Source organism: Diaphorina citri, unplaced genomic scaffold (genome assembly GCF_000475195.1).
Source record: "Diaphorina citri unplaced genomic scaffold, Diaci psyllid genome assembly version 1.1 scaffold70, whole genome shotgun sequence".
NCBI classification, from domain to species: domain Eukaryota; kingdom Metazoa; phylum Arthropoda; class Insecta; order Hemiptera; family Psyllidae; genus Diaphorina; species Diaphorina citri.
Genome location: NW_007377507.1, coordinates 307,105 through 318,889, shown reverse-complemented (window position 1 = coordinate 318,889; position 11,785 = coordinate 307,105). Strand labels below are relative to the sequence as shown.

Here is an 11,785-nt window from a genome sequence, read left to right as displayed (position 1 = left end):
CAGGATGCTGTCCCTAGGAAAGGTACCTGTCAGTCAACTGTGAATCCAGGTATTAGTAGAGGATAAGGAAGGATGAAGAGATTATTTTGGTACTCGATGACCATAAAAGAAAATTTTGTAGGAACATTCTCACATACTGACAGAGAATCATATTGGGTTTACTCGCATGTAGAACACATAATTTACCGGTATCCCAAATGCCGTCAATTGGAAAAATTGAAAGCAAAAGGAATACCAAAAAAACCTGAAAAAGAAAACGGATTAGTGACATCCTAACAAAGCCCTAACAAGTCCCTACAGGCCCTAACGAGTCCCTACAGGCCCTAATGAACCTGAAAAACCTGAAAAAGAAAACGGATTAGTGACATCCTAACAAAGCCCTAACAAGTCCCTACAGAACATTTGAGTCTCTTACCAAGATTCAGATCCAGTTCATAAGGATCCAGTTCATATGGAGTAACAGAACTTATGGCAAGACTACGTAGTAATCATCCATGTTGTTGGAAAGGATATGAACATATTATTATGTATTTATCTATAATGTAGATAAACATATAAAATTATGCAGTATTCATGTTATTGCATAGAATTAGGTAGGTATACATACTTTACATTTTATGTACCTAATAGTTGTAATGTGTACATACCTACGTACATATATTATGTAGAATAACTTTATTTCTGCTGAGAGGCAAAAGGCTAACTGAAAACACCGACCGACCCCGTATGAACGGGAAAAGTTCAAAAAGAACTACAAGCCCTACCGAACCTGAAAGAGAAAATGGATTAGTTCAACACACAAAAGAAGCTCTATGAAAGAAAAACCATTTAGCAAAACAATTATTTTCTCATAGATCTCCTCACATACCTACATACGAGTAAACCCAACAGCTTAAAAAAAGTCCCACCACCAACCTTTTATCCTTTTATGTGATTCCTGATGCGTTGATCCTGAAAAAGTAAAATCGAAAAATCAAATCAAGAATAATAATAAACTGAATAATAAACAAATTAGGTAGGTACATAGGTACTGAATTTCTTTAATCACGATCGAATAAATTACGGGCTAAAAAATTCCGGGAGGGACGGACCCAGCTTGTTCCTCGTTCCTTTTATGTGTTTGTTTTGATGAAAAATCTATAGAAATAGGATGGACGATGGACTGACCATTGCGGAACTGAAAAATGTCTTTGCAAATTATTGGTTGAATTTCTGGCCATGTGAATCAGAATAGTGATGAACTGAAAGTTATTCCCCCACCCCAAGAGAAACGAGGAAGATGATTTCTATTCTCGTTCCTAAACATGAGAGTAAGTGTACATAAGTTTTATAAGTAAGTCGTTGTATTCGTATCTAGCAAAAATAGTGACATTAGTTTTACATTGTTTGTGACAAGCTTACAAGCGTTTAAGTACCTATGCTTAACACATTTAACTGTATGCTTAGCACCGTTAAAATTCCTTTCCACGTCTTCCTACGTAGATAAAGTATACAGTTCACCTGCTTTTAAGACTTTATGCCTTAGATTAAGAAAAGTTGCAATTTATTCTGTAAAACTGCTGTTACCTATTTAATTTTCATACATAACGTAGGTAGATACTTGATGCAAAAAGGGAAAAGAAGTGAATTAAATTTGAACTCTTTAAAGTCAAACAAACAGAGTAACAAAAAAAGTACCTACCTACCAACCTACCTACACTTCTTAGGATTAACGTTGTAATTTGTAAACATAAGGTTTGTTTTTCATTCCGACGCAGGTGCGATGCGAACCCGACGTGAAGTGACGCGCGTTTTTCATTCCACTTCCCCTCCTTTAGCGTCGACGCTACGTCTTGAATCCCTGATGCGACTCTCGAGTAGCTTCAGTTCCGCCATTTTGTAATTGTATTGAAGAAGTTTCCATATGGTGAAAGAAATGTTTCGTAATTTCTCCGCTAGATATTATGTTTGTTGAGTTTTTAAAATTTTTACCCCCCACTCCTGACGCAGAGTGGACGTCAAGTGACGCTGCATCGATGCGGCGCGGCGTAAAAATGAAAAACAGGCCTATAGCATCTCCACTAACATTTGATTTGTTGCACATTGCATACTCAAAATAAATACACGGCATTTATACAAATTCCTAATCATCCAATTTCTTGGTGTTATGTATTTGAAAGCCAGAGGCGATAGGTAAATGCACCAGGTCTCAACGGATGACTAACGTTAAGCAACGTGACGTGTGGTTGGTATCCGGATGGGTGACCATCTGGGCAATAGCGTACTGCTGGATTTTCCCGCCAAAACTCAGGCTGGGTGAGGTTAATGTAAGAATCTTTGTAGCTTGTTGCCAAATAGAGGGTAACATCTCCGTCCCTTGACACCTTAGCAGTTATACAGTGACGTTAAACCTATATCAACCAAACAAAAACCAGGCCTGATAAATTCTTTTTGAACACCTGTACAACATTAATGCAATAAAATTTATTCATGTAGACAACTTCCAGATGCATGACTTCCAACACACATTTACCTCTATTTGAACACCCCTGTACAACATAATGCAATAAAATTTATTCATGTAGACAACTTCCAGATGCATGACTTCCAACACACATTTACCTCTGCATACATCACACTGTACTAATGCAAATTATCTCTCCCTCCCTCTCTCTATCTCACTCACTCTGTTTAACTCTTTTTTTCTCTCTTTCTCCTCCCTTTCTCTTTTTCATCACACTGTACTAATGCAAATTATCTCTCCCTCCCTCTCTCTATCTCACTCACTCTGTTCAACTCTTTTTTTCTCTCTTTCTCCTCCTTTTCTCTTTTTCTTTCTTTCTCTCTCTCTCTATGCAAATTATCTCTCCCTCCCTCTCTCTATCTCACTCACTCTGTTCAACTCTTTTTTTCTCTCTTTCTCCTCCCTTTCTCTTTTTCTCTCTCTCTCTTTCTGTCTCTCCCTCTCTATCTATCTCTCTGTTCAACTCTTTTTTCTCTATCTTCTCCCTATCTCTTTTCCTATCTTTCTTGATCTCTCTTTCTTTCTTTCTCTTTCTCTCTCTCTCTCTCTCTCTGTTAATCTAATTTTATATGTTTATCTCTTTCTATGTAAATCTCTCTCCCCCTCTCTCTCCCTCCATAGTTTTTTTTTTTAATTAACTCTTAAGTTCTGGGAATAGAATTTTTCAACACAAAAAAATGCAAGTTGAAACCCTTAAGTCTCTTCTTCTTCTTCTTCTTCTTCTTCTTCTTCTTCTTCTTCTTCTCTACATTCTCTCTTCCTTTCTTATCCGTCCCTCCCAATTTTTTTTTTTTTTTTTAATTAACTCTTAAGTTCTGGGACTAGAATTTTCCAACACAAAAAATGCAAGTTGAAACCCTCAAGTCTCTTCTTCTTCTTCTTCTTCTTCTTCTTCTTCTTCTTCTTCTTCTTCTTCTTCTCTACATTCTCTCTTCCTTTCTTATCCACTTCATACTTCTGTCCTCTCTTATTCCTTCTTTCTCTCCCTCCATTTTTCGTTTCTTGTTTCACTGACCGAAACAACTCAAATATTTTTCACCAGAATTCCTTCTAACCTCAAATAAGTACCGTCTTCTTCTTCTTCTTCTTTTTCTTCTTCTTCTTCCCCCTTCTCCTTCACCTCCTTTGTTCCCTTCTCTTTCCCTTTCATCTTCACTTCTTTTCCTCCTCAAGTTCTGGGACTAGAATTTTCCAACACAAAAAATGCAAGTTGAAACCCTTAAGTCTCTTCTTCTTCTTCTTCTTCTTCTCTACATTCTCTCTTCCTTTCTTATCCGCTTCATACTTCTTTCTCTCCCTCCATTTTTCGTTTCTAGTTTCACTGACCGAAACAACTCGAATATTTTTCACCAGAATTCCTTCTAACCTCAAATAAGTACCGTCTTCTTCTTCTTCTTCTTCTTCTTCTTCTTCTTCTTCTTGTTCTCCCTTCTCCTTCACCTCCTTTGTTTCCCTTCTCTTTCCCTTTTATCTTCACTTCTTTTCCTCCTTCTCCTCCTCCTCCTCTTTCTCCTTATCCTTCTTCTAGGAATGCTTCTTGTCGGTTTTTCCAGGAATGCTCTTCAGACTCTTCAGAAAAGAGACAACTTTTCATCATCTTCCTAGAGAGACAAACTTGAAGTTCTCTCGACTTCAACTACAAAGTTTGACTCGACTTCAACTTCAAAGTTTGACTGTTGAATACGGAGAAGGAAAGCGGGGGAAAACCCGAGTATGTAGAATTGCAGACATATGCAACCTAGAGCGCAGTAGAATTTCTCTTCGAATGTGGAAAACTTACATTTTACTTCAATAATAATAGTAATAATAATAATAATAATAATAATCATAATAATAATATGGCAAAATATGAAAGTATGTAGTAATCATCCATGTTGTTGGAACGGATATGAACAATGAACATATTATTATGCATATATAATGTAGATAAACATATAAAATTACGTAGTATTCATGTTATTGCATAGAAATCGGTAGGTATACATACTTTACACTTTATGTAATAGTTGTAATATGTACACACCTACGTATATGTAGAATAACTTTATTTCTGCTGAGAGGCAAAAGGCTGACTGAAAACACCGACCGACCCCGTATGAACGGGAAGAGTTGAAAAAGAAGAAGAGGAAGAAAAAGAAGAAGAGGAAGAAAAAGAAGAAGAAGGATTTAGAGGAGGAAGGAAGGAGGAAGAGGTTAAGGGGAAGAAGAAGAGGAAGGAGGAGAAGAAGAAGAGAGGGAGAAGACGAAGGAGTTGAAGAAAAAGAAGGAAGAAGAAAAAGAAGGAAGAAGAAAAAGAAGGAAGAAGAAAAAGAAGGAAGAAGAAAAAGAAGGAAGAAGAAAAAGAAGGAAGAAGAAAAAGAAGGAAGAAGAAAAAGAAGGAAGAAGAAAAAGAAGGAAGAAGAAAAAGAAGGAAGAAGAAAAAGAAGGAAGAAGAAAAAGAAGGAAGAAGAAAAAGAAGGAAGAGAGGAAGAAAGATTCTATTGGAGAATTCATTTCAGCCCCTGCTTTCAATAAGAAAAGGAACAGAGGAAAGTTGCTTGACTGTGTTCGACAGCAAAGTTAGAATTTGTTTGAAAAGCGGAAATAGATTTTCTCAAACAACATTCTCAAAAGCCTTTGAAACCCAAGAAGGGTATTAAAAAAATGACGTCAAATCTTTTGAGACCTCCGTCTCTTTCCTTCTCTTTTTTCTCTCTCTCTCTCTCTCTCTCTCTCTCTCTCTCTCTCTCTCTCTCTCATGAAAAAGAAAACATCTTCAGTGCTTCACTCTATTCACAAGTACTAACACACTTTTTTCGAACATTATCTGTTTTGGATAAAGTTCGTCCGAGGCAGAAATCGAACCTCTGAACTAGCACTTTCAAGGTTGGCTCACTACCCTCCAACTTGTCTGACATATTGAGGCTTTTTCACAAACAAGATTTGAACATTTTGAGTTTTAAGGTACACTGTCGGGGCTATTCCGAGGGAAATTTCATTAGAGCGAAAAATTCAAATTTCCCCGTATTTAGAATTCAGATTTGCCCGCAAAATATGAAAATTGAATTATAAATTCAACGTCCTTAACGCCGCATTTTCAATCCTACGCCGAAGGGAATAATTCTGTCCGACCGCTTTGAAAATGAATCTCTCATAAAACGTCCCCCCTATGACGGTCACATATTGGTTGCCTTTTCAATTTCCGCTTACACATGTACATTAAAAATTTACCTCTTTGGGTACCCTCATGATATTTCCCCTTTACCTTCCCACCATTTATTATCCCTCTCGGTTCTACTTTCCTCTTTTTCCCTTACCGCTATATCATTTTCTCTTTTTTTCTTACCTTTCCACCATTTCCTATTTTTCCCTCTACTTTCCTTTCTTTTTCCCTTTACCTTTCCATCATTTTCCCTTATTTGCAACATTTCCCCCCTCTTCTATAATTTCTCTTTTTCCCTTAACTTTCCATAATTTTCTGTTTTCCATCTCCGTGCCGTCTATTTTTCCCTTCTTTCCTTGCCTTTCCAAACATTTCCCCTTCTGAGGGGAAAGGGAGTTCTATCCTATTCTGGAAATAAAAGCAGGGTATTCTATGCCAGTTTGTCTAGAAATATGTACATTCCAATCATATCTGTTCTTCATAATGCCTTTTTCTGTCTACCGCAATCAGGGGTGAAATAGTTCAGCTACCCAACGTTTAGCGACCCAACGCTTACAAGCTATAGTAACGTTTGCACTACGAGTTTATCTTATTGAACGTTTTGCCGTACAACAAACCGTTCGGTAAAACGTAGGGTGTAAAAAGGGCCTATGAATCTCTATTTGTTTAGCTGGAATGGCTCTTTTTTATTTGACATACATCTCTTGATTTCATTATTTTTTCTGTTTCAGTGAATTTCGACCACTTTCAAATCCTGAGAGCCATCGGCAAGGGCAGTTTTGGCAAGGTAAGACCGATTCGTACTTTTATTCCTTCTCTGTAATCGTAACATCAGTCCTATCTTTCCCTTTATCCCTCTCATGTTTTCCTCTTTTCTCATCTCACACAAAATCTCTTATTTGTATAAAAAATATATGAATTTCTCTTTGGTATTATTAATAACAACAACAATAATAAATCTAGAAAAGCGAAGGAAACATTAATTTAAAAGAAAAATATGTACATATCTCGGATACAAAACAGAGAGAGAGGCTCTTTTCTCATCTCACAAAAAATCTCTTATTTGTATAAAAATATATGAATTTCTCTTTGGTATTATTAATAACAACAACAACAACAATAATAATAAATCTAGAAAAGCGAAGGAAACATTAATTTAAAAGAAAAATATGTAGGTACATATCTCGGATACAAAACAGAGAGAGAGAGAGAGAAAGAGAGAAGGTGAGAGAGAGAAAGAGGAAGTGGGAGGTAAAAGGAGAAGTGAAATATGAATATGGATAAACAGATTTAGAAAGAAGTAAAGAGCGAGAAAGCAAAGCGAGAGAGAGAGAGAAAGAGGAGAGAAAGAGAGAGAGAGACAGGGGAGGCAGAGGGAGAGAGAGAAAGAGAGAAGGAGAGAGAGGGAAATGTATCCAATAATTCAACTCATCCAACCTAATAAATTTTCCCATGGTGTTTTTCTAACGGAATTTCTCTCTCCCCTCTTTCCCTCTCTCTCTCTCCCTCTCTTTTTCTTTCTTCTTTCCATTTCCCTCTCTCTTTCTCTCTCGAAATCTCTCATCCTCTTTCTCTAACATAGATTAGGTATTTAGCCTTATATCTACATCAACAATAATAATTCAACTCATCCAACCTAATAAATTTTCCCATGGTGTTTTTCTAACGGAATTTCTCTCTCCCCTCTTTCCCTCTCTCTCTCTCTCGAAATCTCTCATCCTCTTTCTCTAACATAGATTAGGTATTTGGCCTTATATCTACATCAACAATATCATGTTTGTATTTCTTTTACATCTCCTCTCCCTCTCTCTCTCTCGTTCTTTCTTCAATATTACTTGTCGGAATCCATGTTCATCTTTTCTTGTCAGTTTTACATTTTTCCATTTATGTTCTCTTTTCCCCCTGTTCTCTCCTTCTCCTTTTTTTCTAAACCATCTTTTTTCTTCTCCTCCTTCAACCCCCCCTTCCTCGTCTCCTCCTCCTTTTTGTCCTTCTTCTCCTCCTTCTCCTCTCTCTTTATCCTTCTCCTTTCTTATTTTTACCTCTCCTGTCTCCTTTTTTTCTTTTCCTCCTTCCAATTATTCCCCCCCTCCTTTACTCTTTTTTCAATCTTCGTTGCCCAGCTTTTGCACCATTCCATTTTTTTTTTTTTTTTTACCATCTGCATGGACCATTTCGATATTATTTCTCGGAATACCAGTCCATCTCTCCTTGTCTGTTACATTTTCCATTAATGTTATCTTCTCTTTGTCTCCTCTTCTCAATCCCATTTTCATTATTCTATTATCTATTTCCTCTCTCTCCCTCTCTATGTATCTATCGATCTCTCCTCTATTTCTTTCTCTCTCGCTCTTCTCCTCATCCCATCTTTGCTCTCCTCTTCTTCGTTCCTTTTCATCTCATTATTCTCTTTCAATCCCATTTTCATTATTCTATTTCCTCTCTCTCTCTCTCTCCCTCTCTCTCTCTCTCTCCCTCTCTCTCTCTCTCTCTCTTCTCCCTCGCTCTATCTATCTCTCCTCTATTTCTTTCTCTCTCGCTATTCTCCTCCTCATCCCATCTTTTCTCTCCTCTTCTTCGTTCCCTTTTCATCTCATTTTTCTCTTTCTCTCTCACTCTCTCTCTCCTGATTTTCGTGTTCTCTAATATTATCCTCTTTTGGCTCCTCCTCTTCTTGTTCTAAGGCCCTTTGTTCATAGACCTTCTCAAATAGACATACGAGTAAACCCAACTACAAACTCGCTTTCACACAAATTCTCCTCGAAAAAAAAGCATTTAACTTGGCTGAAGATCCAAGTTAAATGAAGGCCATACACACACCCGCCACCAAACATTTATCCTACTGTTAATCCAGTCCGATGCTTCCATGGTAATCCAATCCAGGTAATCCCCGCCACCAAACATTTATCCTACTGTTAATCCAGTCCGATGATTCCATGGTAATCCAATCCAGGTAATCCATTCAATCCAATTCCATGGTAATCCATTCAATCCTTAATCCATGATACTTGGTTGTCACAGATCACTGCACTTTTAGCGAATCACTGCACTTTTAAAAATAAAAATGATTTTCAAATTTTAGGACGAAAAAAATAAAATTGAAAATGAACAAGATTTATTTAAAATTGAAAATGGAAAAGATTAAACTGGCAAAAATAGATAAAGAGGTTTAATGTTTCAAAATGTGCTAAAGAGATTTTATATTACATTACGACAGTATCAAAGCCTTATATTATTTATTTACTTAAATTTATTTACTCATTTAATTTTATTTATGTTCTAATCTTTCCCCTCTGCTGTTTTTCATGCCTCTTTGACCAAGTTCTTGTTCCATTTTCTCTTTCTCCTCTTCCCACTCCCTTTTCCTTTTCTTCCTCATTCTTCTTTGCCCAACTTCTCTGCCAAATTTCACTCCTCTTTATCCAAGTTCTCATTCCATTTTCTCTTTCTCCTCTTCTCACTCCCCTTTCTCCCACGTTCTTCTTTCCCCAAGGTTTCCATTTTCCACAAATCCATTATCCAGCCCATATGGGCCTTTGAAATTTAATATTGCATTCCAGAAAACACATCGAGGGATTAGAGATATGCTAACAAAGGCGTTTTTAAAATTTGAACATAATTCTGGGACAAGTATCCTCCAGGGGCTCTTTTATCATTGGCTTTTATCAGCCTTTTATCCTTCATGCTTCTATCTAATCCTTTATGTCTATTAATCCTTTATAGCCTTTATAGGTTTTTTTCTTGATATTACTTGAGATATCCTTTATCAATCCGTTATACATGCATATCTTTTCCATGTCAATATTTTAGCAATCCTCTATAAGTCTAGGTATACTTGTGTTTTCTCTATCTTTTGTCAATTCGTTTATACCTCTCTGTATCCTTTAGATCCTGAAGTATACACGTTATTTTCGGGTTGTAAACATAGGTAGGTATATGCTTTAATTTGATATATATGTAGGTCCACCAGGTCTTCTCTATCTTTTGTCAATTCGTTTATACCTCTCTGTATCCTTTAGATCCTGAAGTATACACGTTATTTTCGGGTTGTAAACATAGGTATATGCTTTAATTTGATACACATGTTTGTAGGTCCACTCCCTTATACCTTTTTATTACTATCGTAATAATAAAGGAAGGACGGGCTAAAAAGAGAAGACCCTATAGGTACTCAAAATACCCAGTGTAAATTTCATGGTCCGAACCAGGCCAGAGTTGCAGCAAAGTTGATGTTCCAAGAAGTGTTCACAGCTGAATTGCCACCATGACCTGGGAACAGAAGAAAATAAGTTTGTTTCAATAATGAACACCAAAAAATAATACAAGAAGAGTTGAAATCTTTCTCTCTCGCTGTTCTCCTCCTCATCCCATCTTTGCTCTCCTCTTCTTCGTTCTCTTTTCATCTCATTATTCTCTTTCTCTCTCACTCTCTCGCTCTCTCGCTCTCTCTCTCTCCTGCTTTTCCTGTTCTCTAATATTATCCTCTTTTGCTCCTCCTCTTCTTGTTCTACTCTTTCCCCTCTGCTGTTTTTCATGCCTCTTTGACCAAGTTCTTGTTCCATTTTCTCTTTCTCCTCTTCCCACTCCCTTTCCCTCTTCTTCCTCATTCTTCTTTGCCCAACTTCTCTGCCAAATTTCACTCCTCTTTATCATTCCATTTTCTCTTTCTCCTCTTCTCACTCCCCTTCCTTCAACGTTCTTTTTTCCCCAAGGTTTCCATTTTCCACAAATCCATTAACCATCCCATATGGGCCTTTGAAATTTAATATTGCATTCCAGAAAACACATCGAGGGATTAGAGATATGCTAACAAAGGCGTTTTTAAAATTTGAACATAATTCTGGGACAAGTATCCTCCAGGGGCTCTTTTATCATTGGCTTTTATCAGCCTTTTATCCTTCATGCTTTTATCTAATCCTTTATGTCTAATAATCTGGGACAAGTATCCTCCAGGGGCTCTTTTATCATTGGCTTTTATCAGCCTTTTATCCTTCATGCTTCTATCTAATCCTTTATGTCTATTAATCCTTTATAGCCTTTATAGGTTTTTTTCTTGATATTACTTGAGATATCCTTTATCAATCCGTTATACATGCATATCTTTTCCATGTCAATATTTTAGCAATCCTCTATAAGTCTAGGTATACTTGTGTTTTCTCTATCTTTTGTCAATTCGTTTATACCTTTCTGTATCCTTTAGTTTAGATTCTGAAGTATACACGTTATTTTCGGGTTTTAAACATAGGTATATGCTTTAATTTGATATATATGTAGGTCCACCAGGTTTGGATAAGTCCTTCTATGGGGACAGACAGAGTGACAGACAGACGACACCGAAGCGAATACAATAGCCCGTCCCTTATACCTTTTTATTACTATCGTAATAATAAAGGAAGGACGGGCTAAAAAGAGAAGACCCTATAGGTACTCAAAATACCCAGTGTAAATTTCATCGCTTTCGGACCAGGCCAGAGTTGCAGCAAAGTTGATATTCCAAGAAGTGTTCACAGCTGAATTGCCACCATGACCTGGGAACAGAAGAAAATAAGTTTATTTCAATAATGAACACCAAAAAATAATACAAGAACTGCTGTTTCGGACTTATTAGACCTCATCAGCTAGCCATAGCCCGAAATGTAACACAGATGATCCATGTTTCGTGGGCAGACTAGGACAGCTGTTTTCGACGTCCTGTAGAAACGTCAATTTACCTTTTGGTAAACTGCCGTTTTACAGAAGTTTAGAACAACCGCCACCAATACCTGGGTTACCTATTGCCTGACAGGATGCTGTCCCTAGGAAAGGTACCTGTCAGTCAACTGTGAATCCAGGTATTAGTAGAGGATAAAGAGTATGTCAATCTCAGTCTCAAGTTAGAGAGTGACACAGAGAACTATGTCAATCTCAGTCTCAAGTTAGAGAGTGACACAGAGAACTATGTCAATCTCAGTCTCAAGTTAGAGAGTGACACAGAGAACTATGTCAATCTCAGTCTCAAGTTAGAGAGTGACACAGAGAACTATGTCAATCTCAGTCTCAAGTTAGAGAGTGACACAGAGAACTATGTCAATCTCAGTCTCAAGTTAGAGAGTGACACAGAGAACTATGTCAATCTCAGTCTCAAGTTAGAGAGTGACACA

General features: G+C 37.1%; 1 protein-coding gene across 1 annotated transcript in view; it reads left to right on the top strand.

Moving 5' to 3' along the window:
• Positions 1–11,785, top strand: part of LOC103520535 (serine/threonine-protein kinase dst3) — an 82,788-nt gene that overhangs the window by 11,996 nt on the left and 59,007 nt on the right. The window contains exon 2 of the mRNA XM_026831627.1: positions 6,377–6,432. Within this exon, the coding sequence (XP_026687428.1) occupies positions 6,377–6,432 (56 nt within the window). The remainder of the gene's footprint in view (positions 1–6,376; positions 6,433–11,785) is intronic.